The sequence below is a fragment of the Phocoena phocoena genome, chromosome 16, assembly GCF_963924675.1.
Source record: "Phocoena phocoena chromosome 16, mPhoPho1.1, whole genome shotgun sequence".
Lineage (NCBI taxonomy): Eukaryota > Metazoa > Chordata > Mammalia > Artiodactyla > Phocoenidae > Phocoena > Phocoena phocoena.
This window is the reverse complement of record NC_089234.1, coordinates 8955418-8971971: the sequence shown is the minus strand read 5'-3', so window position 1 is coordinate 8971971 and position 16554 is coordinate 8955418. Positions and strand designations below refer to the sequence as shown.

Sequence of the window (16554 nt, the reverse complement as noted above, 5' to 3'; positions counted from 1 at the left end):
GCAGACCCGAGGCCGCCGTCCTGCTCGCTCTTCCCGGGGCCGGGAGAGCAGACCCCAACCCCCTTCGGGCCCAGGCCTTTCTCCACCTTCCACCCGGCCCGGGGGACACGAGGGCGGCCCGGGCCACCTGACAGAGCGAAGCGCCAGGGCCATACACCTTCCTCAGACGCCACTCGCCCCGGCCCCACACCAAGGGCGACACCGTCCCAACCTCCTCCTCAGCTAAAGCCGAACGACCGGCACCCACCTGACACTCTCGGAAGAGAGAGCGCGTGTGCGGAGCGGGCTGAGGACTTTCTGAAAAGGCGACTCCACTGCCCGGCCGCCGCGTCCCCAGCCCCCCGCACCCCACCGCAGTCCGCGGAAAGGCTCGGCGTCCGCGACACAGACAGCAAGGGTCGGGACGAGGTCCTTCAGGTCTCGAGAGCCACGACACCACACCTACCTCACGACGTACTCTCCTCACCGGACCGACCCTGCGGGTAGGTCCAGACACCGGCATCCACACGACATCTCCGGGTCCAACGTCAAACTACCACTGGGTTCCCACGCGCACCGCATGGCGCCTGCGCACAGCCCAGCAGCTGGACCAGGCTGTCAGTGCGCATGCGCCGGACTCCAGCTCTCCCCCCCACCCCGCAGATTTTGAACCCTCAGCCCAAACCGGCCGGCGCGCGCATGCGGGTTTACGGTAGCTGGTCTCTCCCCACCCCGGCGAGAAGCTGCGGCTCTGGGGTTTGCAGCCGGACGAGGCGGAAGTCGCTCTGTTCCTTTACAGTCCCTCAGTCTGGCGGAAATTAAAGAGCTGTAAGAGAGGTTCCGGAGCTGGCCTGGCGTGTAGGTGGCCAGATGGAGACCGAGACCGCACACCCGCCACTGACCCGCCGCCCGCCGCTGGCCTCTTCCTGGGATGCCGCGTGCGGAGCCCTGGCCCAGAGTCTCCATCTCACCCGGTCTGGTCTCGGCGCCCGGGACGCCGACTGGGAGGAGCTGCTGGCGCCGCCTGCCACCGGGTGCGCCGGGCCGGCGGGGACAGGGGTTGTGCTCGGTGCCAGCCACGCCCCTGGGGGAGCCAAGATGGGAGGCGGGGGCCGTGAGGGTAGAGGGTCTGGACCCGGAGCCGAGCCGGTGACGGGTCTGTGCGGGCGGCGAGGGCGAGGGGGCAGGTCCCGGGTGGCGGGCCCGCGGGAAAGAGGAGGCGACTCTGGCGTGGGCGTCGGGCGCAGGGGACGGGGGGCAGGTGACCTGAAGACTCGGCGTTTCACCCCCTTCCCCCTTGCGTCCGTCACGTCGGCTCCTGAGGCCCCCTGTCGGGATCAGAACCGCCTTTCTGTCCCGAAACAAAAATCTCCTGTCGACCAAAAGAGGCATTAAAAAAAAATCCAGATGTCGAAAATCTTCCTCAGCTTAGTTTTGAAAATGGCACACTTTGGTCCTTTATTCCATTCTGCACCCCGCCCCCCCCCCCCCGCTTCTGAACTGTTTTTTAATTTACACTAGCTGCCCAGTACATATATTTCATTAACTGGACAGGCAATTATAGGAGGTCGCTTAGAATGTATTACAGAAGTCAAGGGAAAAGAGAGTGGAGAGCCCTCACCTCTAAAGCATCATTTCCTTGGGAATTCTGTATTGAGCATTTCGTCAGTGCTTTGCAAGGCGCTTGGACTCCAAATGCAAATGTAAATGAGTAGGATAACATGTCAACCCCTGTGGCCCATTAAGTGGGAATGACAGTGTTCAGAGAACTGTATAATATTCTTCATTTTCTTTTCAGCCAGGATCTGGTGATTTTGAAAAGGAACGTGAACAGCCAAGATGAAAACCCCTGCTTCCTTTACCTGAGATGTGACCCTCCTGGAGGTGAAGAAATCGTTTCTATTGGCATTTTAAGTTCAGCAAGAAATATGGAAGTATACTCAGGAGAGGAGTACTGTGGAACCAGTAGGGGCAAGAATGTTTGTAATGTTCTGGATAACAGGTTTGTGACGTATGCGTGTGGAAGTGTTCTTCTGAAGTAGTGTTTTATTTTCTTGAGCTTTTGTGAAATTTATTGATTCTCTGACATTGTATCTGACATTGGTGCCAGATACTAGGGGAGAGAAGATAAAAACATACCAGCAGACATAAATGTTTAGACCTTTAGAGATCTTAAAGACAGTCTAGATCAGCCTAGTTGTTTTTATAAACGTGAAAATTGAGAGCTAGTGGAAGAGAGTAGTTGGTAAAAGATCATAGCTAGTTAGTGGAAGACTATGATCAGATGAAGTTCTGGTAAGTGTTTTTGTCTGTTTTCTTTAACTCACAGCGATCTGTTTTCCAAAAATTAAGTTGTCTATCAGTCTGGAACTTTGAACATTTTCCTGTAGGAAACTCTTTACACATAGTGCGTGAGCCCAGCACTGTGCCATACCCGTATAGTTATCTAACCCATTTTTATACTTCTTGATTTTTTTTTCTGATTTCTTACAAAGATTCTGACCTAATCTCTCCTTAATATGAATCAAAATACGAAGTGTTTTATATACCGTGCATGTTGGACATAATGGGTATGTTATTGAGCTTTACAGTGTGCTCTGTGCCACGTAAGTATACATTTGATATCTAATTTCATTTTCTCATATAGCTTGTAAGTGGCAAATGTTGTCTTTGTAGCCAGTGCACTTCAGTAGGAAGTCCCAGCTGTTTATCCCTCACCAGGAAAACTGAATCTCAGGATTTAAATATTGTCCTGGAAACCTTTATTTTAAAATGTAACTATGAAAAGTGATAGTGTGTGAAATTTTTTATAAGTTAATTCCTTTTTATTTTTAGTGAACATGAAAAGATTATTTTGTACAAAAAATATCTAAAATTGGAGTCTTCTACACATGCTTGTAAAATAAAGGTAAGTCATTCCTAAATGTCATTTAGTCATTCCTAAGCTAATTTAAAAACTACAGTTGTCTTCCTATTATATATACTTATTTTCTGTAGGTTTGGTAATATAGTTAGTCCAACTTGGTCCCTGGTTTTAGTTCAGAAATACTCAGTAAACATGTAAAAAGAAATTCTTTTCTAAAAAATTGTCAACATTCTTCTGTTAAAATTTGACCATTTATTAGCTGTGGTTGTAACCAAAAGTGGTGTCCAGCTGCTCGCCACTCAAAAGCCAATAAAGAGGCACTGTTGGTGGACAGGAAAGTTTGCTTTGTTTTGGATGCCGGCAACAGCAGGGGTGGGGCTTTGGGGGTGCTGGACTCCTGTCTGAAGGCCGACTGCTCCCACTGACCATCATGGGGAAAGAGCTTTTATAGACAGAGGGAGGGGGCTGCATGCAGAAACAGCACAGCCACCTCTGACAGTCATCTTGAAATTGGTCATGTGGTGGCCTGACCAGCATCATCTTGATTGTTCTTCAGTTCCAGGGTTGGTTTATTCCCTTTTCCTTGAGGCCAGTTCTCGGAATTGTGGCAACTTCTGTCGTGGCTACAGTCTGGTCACCATGTAGTTAACTTCCTCCACCTAGTGAGGGTTCCAGTATCTATAAGACAGCTCACAGGATGTGGCTCAGAATATGATCTGTAGCCCTTGAGGAGGAACTAAAGGTCCTTGACTATGCTTAATGACTAAACTATTATTATTTGGTCTCCTTTGACTGTTTTCCTTTGTTTCTGCAGTTTCTCACTTGTCTGATTAAACTTATTCTTTGGCTAAAGTTTTTCCACAGACCAAAGGCCGGCTGAGGACAAGGGGGGCAAGGACCATAGGGTCCTGCTCCATTTCCTAGTCATGTCATGTACTGTTGTTAGTACAGCAGTATAGTACTTTTGAGCCTTAAAAAACTGAGTTAAAAACATTTTTCATCTTTATATAAAACTTAGGTGCCAAGAAAACCACAAGCAGTTTTGGTCCCCAAATCTAGAAGGATAGAACACAATCAGGGAGGATTCAGACATGGTTACCACAAAGTTAAAGGAGTTTGGATTGGTGCCTTCAGCCTGAAAAATAGTATTAAGGTGAACTTTGCTAAGGTCATCAGATCTAAGGAAATGGTACTGAGCTGGAAATCGAAAGCCCTATTTTTTTTTTAATTTTTATTGGAGTAGAGTTGATTTACAATGTTGTGTTAGTTTCAGGTGTACAGCAAAGTGAATCAGTTATACATATATCCACTCTTTTTTGCATAAGCCCTGACTGTTAAATGAGCGCTCTTGCTGACTAACACAATAACCTTGGGCAAGTTCCTTCACCTTTTTTGACCTACCTTACGGGTAATATTAGGGAACTGAAGAAAATTCTTGGATTGATTATTGTTAATTTCTCAAATTCTGTGCTGATTATTACTTACAGAAGAGCACACAACTGATTATCCCAAGATGTTGTTTTAGGTGTATATACTAATAGCTTCTGAAGTCATTTAAATAAGGTGATTCATTCATCCAACAAATAGTGGAGTGCCTGTTGATGCCAGATACTGTACTTGGCATTCAGGAATTGGCAGTTATGAAATAAATTGGAATGAAGGCCTCACATCACAAATATTATAGTGGGCAACACATAATAGGTTGACTCAGTGTGTAAAATAGGTACTACATTTGCTAGTGAGAAGGGCTTGGGGGTTAAAAAGCAGAACAGGGATAATATGGAGGTTGGAATGTGGGTGTTTACATTTCATGAGGTATTTACTTACTTGTTGATGACAGTCACATCTTTAGTGCCACCCTGAGTTTTTAGATCATGGGTCTGTATTCGCCTGTGTCTTTGTGTGATATATGGGTTTGTTATGTCTGTGAAGGCGAATGGTATTTGAAACTGTGCTGTGGAAGTACCAGGGAGTGAAAGTTTCATTTAGGGAAATCCTTGGGTTTGTATGAAGGCTTCTTCTGGGCCAATAGTATATGTAAGTTAAAAGTAATAGTTACTGATGCATATGTTTGAGCACTTACTCAATGATAAGTACTGGAAATGTTAACACATAATCCTCATAACAACCATGTGAACTCATTTTACTCCTGACTCAAGTTTGGCATTTGCCCGTGGTCACCCAGGCAGAGCCATCACTGAACACAGGTCTCTCTGATTCTAAATGCTGTGTTTGTTCCACTTTGCTACTTTGTTGTCCTACACCACACATGAAATGTCTTTTGGTCTAGAAGCGTGGACAACATGAAGAAGCATAAAACATTGGAAAAGCTACTGGGATAGAAGCCAGAAGAAACAAGCTCAGAGCTCAACTTTGCTAATTGGGTGTCTTTTGCAAGTTAAAAAAACCACCCTGAACTCCTCTTTTTATGTGTAAACTATTGAGCTCTCTTAGGTTGTACTGATATTCCCTACAGTTCTAAATTCTAAAATCCTGACTTATTTATATTTAGTATTTCACAAACACTTTGCATGTGACACTGGACAGTCTTATTTTGTATTAAATAATACTATAGCAAGTTTCAGTATGTTACGATCTCAGATTGGTATAGTTTATCTTTAATTCCCTAAACTAAGTAAGTAAAACATTATTTACACATAATCTTTAACTTAAAAAGGACTTTTTGCATTTATATTGTTTTCTTGAGTCTTTTTTTTGTCTATGACTGTTCTAGAGAAACCTTTAAAATGTACTTGGAGTTAATTTTTAGATTCTTAAATGCTTCACTCTTCAGTATTGCCAAGAACTGACCTTAAATGATGATTATTTTTATTATCATTAATTTTGCTGAACTTTTGTATTATAATAGCTGCTCTCCTTTGGTGAAAAGCAGTGTGTGTTCATCAGTACAGTTGTGGTACACGTGAGGCCACTTTCAGCAAATTCTTCAGCAGGCTCTCCTGCACTAGGATCAAGGATAGACCTGGAGAGGGTCCAAACTATCATGGAGTCCATGGGGTCAAAGTTGTCATCTGGAGCTCAGCAACTGATGAATATGGTTATTTTCCAGCAACGGGTAAGTAGAAATGGATTTCTTTCCAGATACTGTTAAAATTCTTTAAATGATGTCTTCTTATAAGGACATGTAGAAACGTAAATCTTTTTATTTCAACTTTTGTTATTGATTTAACTGTAAGCTTTACTAACTTTTCTAAAAATAACATTATGTAGACCTACTCTCTTGCAAAAAAATATTTCTACTACAGACTTCACAATTTTCCATGAATTCACTCATTTATTCATTCAGCAAGTATTTATTTAGCCCCTTTTTAGTGAATACCACAGTTTTGGTTACTTTAGAAGATTCAAAGATGAATTAGTCGATAACCTGTCGTTAAGGATCTCTGTAGTCTTGTGAGGGGAGTCAGGGCATCTAAGTGAGGAATGATGAGGAATGCTAGGAAAGGCTTATGAAAGGAAGTAGCGTTTTATCTAGGCCTTTAAAGAGGAAGGGTGGGGTTAGGCAAGTAAATTTGGAGGGATGCAACTTGAGAGATAGAGAACAGTATGGATTAAATCTTCAGTGCTAGAGGAATAGGATGTAGCTAGGAAATGAATACAAGTTCATTTCTCTGGAGTGAATAAGTGAGAGGGGAAGTTTCAGGTAGACTGGGGCTGGATCTTAGAGGATTTTGAATGATGTTATAGAGTTTGTGGGTGTTTTTAGCTCTGTTTTAATAAATTTCATCCGCTATTATGTGTAAGATGAGTCAGTAGGAAAGATGCGTCAACAGAAAGTGAGGCTACAGGAAGGAAAGCAGCTCTGTGTTATTTCCATCATCCAGAGGACAGTTAATGAGAGTCTGAACTTGGAAGGAGTAACCTGATGCTGGATTGTGAGATGCTACAACAGTGGGGCCATTGGGACTTGACAACTAACTTAAGATGGGTTCTGTGGGAGAAAAACAGAATCAAACGTGAAACTAAAGTTTTGAAAATGGTGATACCATAATATACATGGAACCCAAGGGGGGGAACGACTTGGGGGAAAGGAGTTTAATTTGGGAGTGTTGAGTTTTAGATGTGAATAACACATGGCCTGGGATGATGATGTGAGGCTATGGAAACACAGGTGGGGCTGGTGGAGTGGAGGGAGGTTTGGGAGGAGCATGCCTAGTAGATGATGGGGAAGGGGGTGAGGGGAGAGACCGGAGCCAGGAAGGAAGACCCTGGGAGAGTAGGTGCGTTTGCTAAGAATATGGGGAGAGGAAAAGGGAACCAGAAGAGCAGGACACAGCAGTGCTTAAGAGTCGCAAGAGATCTGATGTCAGGAGACCTGAATTCAAAGCTCTTAGTTCTGTGTTATTTGGCATCGCTTCCTCTTTTTGAGGATAAATTTCTTCGTGTTTACAATCTAAACGATAATACTGGTAAGATCATAGGATGAAAGCTTGAAACCAATAATATGAGTTTAAAAACTTACATAACTTTTGTGAGATTTGCCAATATTAATTTAGGACGAGGATCGTTGGATCGACAGGCAGACACAGGAGAGCAGGAGAGTTGCTGATGATCTCGGAAAGCATGGAAAGGAGAGCTGTGAAATGAACAGCGTCCGTTCTCTCCTTGCTCTGGCACTAGCATCTCACCTCCATACCTCAGGAGGCTCCTAGCTGGTCCTCCTGCACCACTCTCCCTCTCCACAGTGCAGCCAGCATGACCTCATCGGACTCCACGTCCCCTGTGTCAAGTCCCCTGACAGCTTTCCCTGACACTCAGAACTAATCCAGGTTCCTTACGCTCTCATCTGAGATCTGGGCCCTCGTTACCTCCTCAGCCTCATCTGCTGCTGCATCTCCTTAGATGCCTTGCTCTAGACATTCTGATGTGGGCATTCCACAAACATCCAGACGTACTCCCACCTCAGGACCTTTGCCCTCTTAACTGTTCTCTTTGGCCAGAATCCTCTCTTCCTGGCCTTAGCAAGTCTGCCTTTTTCTTGCTATTTCAACCTCATCTTAAACGTTCCATCTTGAATGACACCTTCCCTAACCACCCTGATTAAAATATTAGCCTCTTCCTCCAAATCTGTATCATATATGTTCATCAGCGCTTTCTTGCCTCTTTTTGTTTATGTGTTGTTCTGTGTACCTCATTAAGATACAAGCTTTGTGCAAAGAGGACCTGTCTGTCTAGTTTATGGCTCCGAGTAAATTTTCTATAATATATATGCCCTTTGGATTATCAACTAAATACCCCTTGGAGATCTTCAGGGGGTCAGTTTGAATAGTGATGAGATGGAAACCAGATTTTGAGGGATTAGATAGTAAATGGGTAGTTAGAATGTGGAGGTAGCCAGGGTAAAGTGGGTTGTTTCAAGAATGATAGAGATAAGGAAAAAAACAAAAACAAAACAAAAAAAAAAGAATGATAGAGATAAGGAACCTGCTGGTATCAGAATCCCTTAGAATGTTTATAAAGTGCAGAATCCTGGCCCTCACCAGTGACCTGAAACACTGAGGTTGTGATCCAGGACTCACCCTCTTATACAGGCAATGCCAGATGAGTCTTATGCATAGCATATTTTAAGAACAGATGTTTGAGGGGAAGGATCCAGTGGACATAGAGATTAAACATTTAAAAACAGAAGTTTTTTGTGTGTGGAAAATTTTGGAAACATTAGAGAGGGTTAATGAATTAAGTAAAATCAGTTCATGGACTGATTTTTATGTTTTAAAACCTTGACTTTGGAAAAGAAATGACGTGAATAGTAGTTTGTGGGGGGTTTTGCCCATGTTTTTAGGGTTTTTTGTTTCATTCCCAAAATAATACATTTTCTTTGCTATGAATTTCTGTTCATTCACAAGTACATAAGGTCTATTGTAAGAGGGCTCTCCCAACTCTCATCCTATTCCCAAGCTTGGTGTGTGTCCTTGTCGCATTTTCTATCATATAGAAACACAAGTCCTCCAACCAACAGCACGCGTGTTTTAACCCCCCAACACACGTGCTAAATCATTATCTATGGGGACATTTGGGAAACCCCCTGGGGAAGAAAGAAGGTGATCCTGTTAAATCGTCTTTTAAACATGCTAATAAAAGTCTTCTTTCTCGTGGGGAGGCTATATTTATGAATGATTCTCACAGGATATACCTGGTTCTCTAGGATTGCTTTTGTCCACAAACAAGGAATCCATGGGACGTCTTCCTGGAAAGTGTCATATAAGCTCTGTAACTATCTGTTGAGTATAAAGTAGGGATGTTTCATGATCAGAACCTCTCCTTCTATGGAAGGGGTGTAAACCCACACTGTTTGGAACCTTCATATGTTAATTGGGGCAGGGCCTGTCCTGATGAGGAAAGAAAGGACCTGGGGAGCAGCTTTCTAGACTCCCTGCTTCACCTTTGCCTTGTGGTTCCTTGTTTCCTGGAAAGTTTCTTAAAGTGATTTCTTATTTCCTTGTGTTTGAAGTTCACATGTGCTGACTTTCATTTGTTTTTGCTTTAGCAATTTAGAATAATTGAGTAGGAATTCTGAATCAAAGTGCCTGGCATAGTTGTCATTTAATGTTATCTGAGGGAAAACTGTGCCCCATTTTCTCAACAAAAATATATTCAGTTATTCAAGATTTTCACTGTTTACCTTTTTCATCTGAAAAGATAAAAACATCGTTTTTTCTAGCTTTTTCAAGGTGATACTTTTTGGATTTTGTGATAATTTAAAAAGTTAAAGACAGACCTTTCAGAAATCCTACAAGATGTTCAGAGATACTTATTTTTTTCAGAAATCTGAGGGTATGCGTGCAAATTTGTATTTGTTTTGTTCACTGTCTTATTTCCAGTCCCTGAAACAGTACCTAACACAGAGTAGATTTCTGGTAAATATTTGTTGAATGAATGAGTTTGGGGCTGGCTTTATCCAAGAATCATTTTTTAGAATATTCAGAAAATATATGGACTGAGTGTTTTCAGCTAATCTTGTATAACATTTTTCTCAGTCTCTCTAACTAGATACTGAGCAACACTAAGCATGAGATGATATCCCCTATAAGAATCCCTAGTAGAGTTCTGTGTTTAGAATTTAGGATGGAGGTGTATAACTTAACAGTTAGATAGGCTAGAGGTACTTTTGCTTTTCTCTTGTGGAAAAATCGAAGAGCATAGCAAGAACATGGCCCTGTGTAGGAGACAGTGTAACCTGCTCTCAAAGGTGAGCCTGAGTCTTCTCAGGAAATAATATAGCATAGCTGGTTGAGTTGAGGCCACAAAACATAATCATTACCCTACAAATTATTAAGGCAGACTTAGCCAAAAGGTAGGTCATCTTAGTCATTGAAAATGTCACAGAAGTACTCATGTAACATCATACTTTAAATATGTAACTATCTGGTCTGTCTGCCAGTGAAAAGAAGTTGCATATCCTTAGGTTGGCTTACCATATGTGACGCTGGGCAGATGATTTTTTTTTCCTGTGTATTTTTTTCTCTTTTAACATCGTTATTGGAGTATAATTGCTTTACAATGGTGTGTTAGTTTCTGCTTTATAAGAGTGTGAATCAGCTATACATATACATATATACCCATATCTCCTCCCTGTTTCGTCTCCCTCCCACCCTCCCTATCCCACCCGTCTAGGTGGTCACAAAGCACCGAGCTGATCTCCCTGTGCCATCTATTTTACATTTGGTAGTATATATACGTCGATGCCACTCTCACTTCGTCCCAGCTTACCCTTCCCCCTCCCCGTGTCCTCAAGCTCATTCTCTACGTCTGCATCTTTATTCCTGTGCAAGGCAGATGATTTTTAATTCTAGGAAAGTTATCAATTACTGTGACTGAATTGAGAGTACTCGATTTTATTACCGTAAATTAAGGAAACATTAAAATAAGGCCGTGCAATTTTACTAAGTATGTTTGTATTTATTTGAATATTTTCCTTAGCAAAACTAGTGAAATGATTAGAAGTCCTGACTCTGGAGTTCAGTGGCCTGGGTTCCAGTCCTGCTTCTGCCACTGACTAGTTGTGTTACCTTGGCCAAGTTAACTTTAGTCTTGGTTTCCTAACTTGATATTGGGATAGTAGCTATAGCCTACTCCATGTGAAAGTTCTGGGGATCAAATGAAAGTAGGCAGGTTGCCTGACTCTGAGTTACTCCAGAGGTTACCTGTCATTATCACTCATGTTAATAATAACATTTTCTTATTTCCCTTGCTTAGAATTGTATTCCCATCGGACAGCAGCTTCAGTCAGTTTTGGGAAGCACTGGATACAAGCACATGATCGGACTGCAATCATCATCTGTTTCAGGGGCCTTCGACAAGTCAACCCCCACACCTTTCCCTTCCAGGACTGGATTGACATCTGGAAACGTGGCCGAAGACTTAAAAGCTTACATTGATAAAAGTACGCAGCCAGCTGGTGGAGGAAATATGACAAGCCTCCAAAAGTGTAAAATTGTCTCACAAAACCATTCTCTTCCTGAGAATGATCTTAAGAATGCAGTATCTTCTTTGTTACCAAAGAAAGCAAGTGACAACTCACATATACGTAACTCTGAGTTGCTGCCTGTTCTGCAGAATCTGTGTAGTCAAGTGAACCATCTCCGTGTGGGACCCAACACCAAGTGGCAGGAAAGCATCACCAAGCCCGGCAAAGGCATTGTTGGTGTTACGTGAGTACCTAAGACAAGTGTGGTTTAGATTGGGGACAGGAGCGGGGAGGCAGGTGGAGGAAAACAGGTTTGTTTCAATAACTACTGCCTGAAAATGTTTCCAGAGAGGATTTTAGGAGCTTTTACATTTCACCATTAACACATAGGAAAGAAATACTCAGCAGAGTAGGATGGATTGCTTTGAAAGAAGTGGGTAAAACTGGAGGTGCCGAGCACTTCTCAGGCATCTGATGGAAGGGGTACAAGCAGCAGATAGGGTCAGAGTAGAGAGTTGTCTGCATGAATGGAGAGGAGCTGTGGTGACCATGATATGTACATTTTTTGCCTGATTGTATGAAGTGAGCCATTGTAACAGATTTCCTCTGTAGATCGTGTGTGACCTAGGCTAATTTCGGAGTCATCCAAACATTTTTCAGCTCTGAATTATTTCTAGTGTACAGGCCCTTATCCCCTGATCTCATAATTCCAGTTTTTTCCAGTCCTGCTTTGATTGAGGGGTGGCTGAGTGTTTAGTATGTTCCCCATCCTTTATATAGATGTAATGTGTCCAAATTTTGCGCTAGATTGGAATTCAGGACTCTAATCATAGTTCTAGCTTAACTATTGCTTTACTGTTTAAATCTCTTGGCTTAGCCTTTTCTCCCATGTAAAATGAGGGAGTTGTATTGGTTGAAACTTTCTTAATGTCTCCAGTAGCATTCAATTTGAGGAGTTGACGTTATTGAACAAGTGGTTCTTATTTGGGAAGGATAAGGAAAGATAACAATAGTCTTTCATTTTTTTGTTGTTGTTTTTTTGTTTTGGCCGTGCTGCGTGGCATGCGGGATCTTAGTTCTTAGTCTCCCGACCAGGGATTGAACCCGTGCCCCTGCACTGGAAGTGCGGAGTCTTAACCACTGGACCACCAGGGACGTTCCAATCTTTAGTTGTTGATAGTCTAATCAATGTTAACTTGTGATATAGCAAAACAAAGCAAATGAACAATAAATCCCAAAGGAAAAAAAAAAAAACCCTAAACAGATGTAAAAACTGCTCCTGTGTCCAGCTGAGGTGGAATGTCCCCATTTCTCTCAGATCCCCCACTTTACCAATAAAAATCCCTGGACATGATCCAGCAAACATACAAAGACTGTAAAAGGTGGAAAGAAGTCAGATTGCTCAGGGACTGTGAGGCTTAGTGTTCCTTGGTTCCTAGTTACCTGGGAGTTTCTTTCATCATAGATGGGTATAGGATTTTGTCAAATATTTTTCCTATGGCCATTCATATGATCATGAATTTTCTTCTGTAGTCTGTTCATATGGGGAATTACATTAATTTCAAAAAGGGAACCTGCCTTGTATACCTAGAATAAATCCCACTTGGTTGTGGGCTGTAATTCTTTTTTACACAATGCTGGATCTGATCTGCTAATATTTTGCTGAGTATTCTTGCATCTAATTCATTAGAGATACTGGTCTGTATTTTTCTTGTACTGTCTTTGTCCGGTTTTCACGAGGGTAATACTGGCCTCATAAGATGAGTTCTACATCTTAGAAGAGATTGTGTAAAATTGGTGTTATCTCTTCTTAAGATGTTTGGTAGAAGTCTCTAAGGAAAGCAGCTGGGCCTGGTTATTTCTTTCCTGGAAACTGTTAAATTACCAATTCGATTTCTAACATAGTAAAGTCAGTTCTCCCTGTTGATATGCAGGCTTAATATTATGCATATTGAAATCCCACCACAATATTTGGCAGACATAAGCAGGATCATTTTAAAAATTATATGAAAAACAAAAGAGGTAGAATAGCTAAAACAACTTTGAAAAAGAAGAATGAAGTGGGAGGAATCACTCTTCCCAGTGTCGAGTCTTATGTAGTTAGAGTATTCAAGATGATGTAGTGATGGCAGAGGGACAGACACATAGGTCAATGGAACATAATGGAGGGCTCAGAAATAGACCCACAAAAATATGCTCAACTGATTTTTGACAGAGTTGCAACAGCAATTCAATAAAGGAAGAATAGTCTTTTTAACACATGGTGATGGAGCAATTGAATATCCGAAGGGCAAAAAGTGAACCATGACCCAAACCTCATACCTTATACAAAAATTAGCTTAAAATGGATCATAGACTTAAATGTAAAACATAAAGCTATAAAATTTTTCTAATAATACATAGGAAACAATCTTTGGAGACCTAAGACAAGACAAGACTTCTTAGATATGACACCAAAAGCAGAGTAATCAAAAATTTGATATATTAGATGCCATGAAAATGTAAAACTTTTGCTCTTGTCTGTTAAGAGGAATAAAATACAAATTACAGAGTGAGGGAAAATATTTGCAAATACATATCCAACAAATGACTTATATCGTAAATATAGAACTCTCAAAACTCAACATTAAAAAAATCCAATTAGAACATGGGCAAAAGACATAAAGAGCTATTATACCAGAGAGAATGTACATAAAGCAAATAAGCACATGAATAGAAGTGCTGTTGACCTCATGGCTGTTAAGGAAACACACGTGAAAACCACAAGAAACCACTACACAGAATGGCTAAAATAAAAAGTTTAAAAATGGTAACAAAACCAAATACCAATGAGGATGTGGAGAAACTGGAGCTCTCGTACATTGCTCGTGGCGATTTAAAGTGGTACAGCCACTCTAAATAAGTTTGGCAGTTTCTAATTGCTAAACATAGAGTTACCATGTGACTCAGCAGTCATACTCCTGAGCGTTTATCCCAGAGAAATGAAAACTTCTTTCCACATAAAAGCCAGTACGCAGTTGTTCATAGAAGCTTTATTTGTAAAAGCCAAAAACTACCAGTATGTCTGAAAATAGATGAGTGGTTAAATTAACCCTGGTATATCCATATCATGGGATGCTATCAGCAATAAAGAGGAATGACCTGTTGATACATGCAATAACTTGGTTGTCTATCAAAGGCATTATGCTGATTGACAAAAGAGAATCTCAAGAGGTCACATACTATATGATTCTGTTTGTGTAATAATAGAGATTATTATAATAATCTCAAAATAATAGAGATGAAGACTGTATTAGTGATTACCAAGTGTTAAGGATAGAGGAGATTAGGAGAGTGGATGTGACAATAAAAGGGTAGCAGCAGGGAGATCTTTGTAGTTAAGGAATAGTTCTGTCTCTTGACTGTCTCAGAACTTGATTCTGTCAAGAACGTGATGTTTACATGAATGTGTGTACATGTGATAAAATGTCATCACACACACACATTGTACTAACATCAAATTCCTGGTTTTAATGTTATACCATAGTTAGGTAAGATGTAACGATTGGGACCATTGGCGAATTATAGTATCTTTACAACCCCTGTGAATCTATAATTATTTGAAAATAAAGAGAAAAATAAAAAGCTCCTCGTATATTCTACAATAGTGGTTCTCAAACATTTTGGTCTTTACTCTCTTAAAAATAACTGAGCACTCCAAAGAACTTTTATTTATGTAGGCTATATAAAAATATTTATTAGTTTAGAAATAACAATAAGCTCATTACCTAGTAACATAAACATTTTTATGAAAAAATACCATATTTTCTTTTTAAAAAGTTTAGTGAGAATTGTATAGTTTTATTTATTTATTTGGCTGCATTGGGTCTCTGTTGCTGTGTGCCAGCTTTCTCTAGTTGCGGTGAGTGGGGGCTCCTCTTCGTTGCGGTGCGCGAGCTTCTCGCTGTGGTGACCTCTTGTTGCAGAGCATGGGCTCTAGGTGCGTGGGCTGCAGTAGTTGCAGCACGTGGGCTCGATAGTTGTGGCACGCGGGCCCTAGATCACGCAGGCTTCAGTAGTTGTGGCTCACAGGCTTAGTTGCTCCATGTCATGTGGGCTCTTCCCAGACCAGGGATCGAACCTCTGACCCCTACATTGGCAGGCGGATTCTTAAACACTGCGCCACCAGGGAAGTTCGGTATTGTTTTAAATTTATGTAAAGCTTTATTAGCTTTGGATTGTATTCTCATATGTTGCATTATAGCATGTAAAAACATACATAGCTAGTAAGACCACAGTAGAAATACTGAGAACAAATTGAGTTACCTCTGAAAAAAACATTTATCTGTACCGTAAACCTACTACCTTAAGGAATTCTAGGAAACAGAATATACAACCATACATGCTATTAGTTATCACAGTAATGACATTATACATGGTATAGCCTCTGGATAATTCATTGTACATTCATTGTACGATTCATGTTCAAATAATATTTTATTATTATTATAAAAATACTTTTGACCTCATGGAACCCCTGGAAAAAGTCGTGGAGACCCCAGGGTTTTGTGGACCACACTCTGAAGTTCACTGTCCTTGTTCTTCCACTGCTTTAGTAAGGTTGTTTGGATGAAAAAAGAGAAAACTGTTTAAATTGTAGGGTTGCTTGGGGAAGGACTTGGAAGACAAACATGGAGACCTTAAAAAAAGTCAGTAAGATCGCTTTTGATTTGAGGCTCAAAACCAGAAAGACCCTTTCTATCTAAAGACCTGTTCTTTGAGGGTAGAAATTCTATCATCTTCATATTTATATTCTCATTTCAATTTATGTTTAAAGAATTTAAGAAGTAAGAATCCTTTGGGCATTCAGGATTGTGGTTGCCTGTGGCATATGTATTTTAGAACCTGGAAATATGTTGTAAGGGGACAGAGTATAGTTGTGGAGACAAATTTTAGCAATGTGTGTTGGCTGCTTATGGTACTATAGTTTGGTTGTTTTTGTTATAATATTAGGGAAAATTGTTCTATTATTATTTTTTAATTTATTTTTAGAATGGAAGAGCAATCCATTTGCTCCTACTTGGAAAAGATTCTTTCTAAAAATATGGAACTGATGGAAAAGAAACTTATGGACTACATTGATCAGCGAATATATAAACTCCAGGAGCACATAGATAATAAGATTGCTTTGTTAGTGGACTTGCTGCAAAGTCCCAACTCCCCACCCTCTGGCATGCCTCTAAGACATTATGACTCTGGAGAAAGACTTTCAAATGGAGAAAGATAGCACTGAACATGTTCA

General features: G+C 41.1%; 1 protein-coding gene across 1 annotated transcript; it reads left to right on the top strand.

Annotated features, from left to right (window-relative positions):
- The first annotated feature begins 606 nt into the window (after nt 1-606).
- Nucleotides 607-16539, top strand: LOC136136593 (ATPase PAAT-like). Its single transcript, XM_065894803.1, has 7 exons — nt 607-691; nt 842-1013; nt 1778-1981; nt 2815-2887; nt 5715-5921; nt 11063-11517; nt 16305-16539. Exons 1-7 carry the CDS (start codon nt 607-609, stop codon nt 16537-16539), a joined length of 1431 nt encoding a protein of 476 aa, XP_065750875.1.
- Nucleotides 16540-16554: the final 15 nt, after the last annotated feature.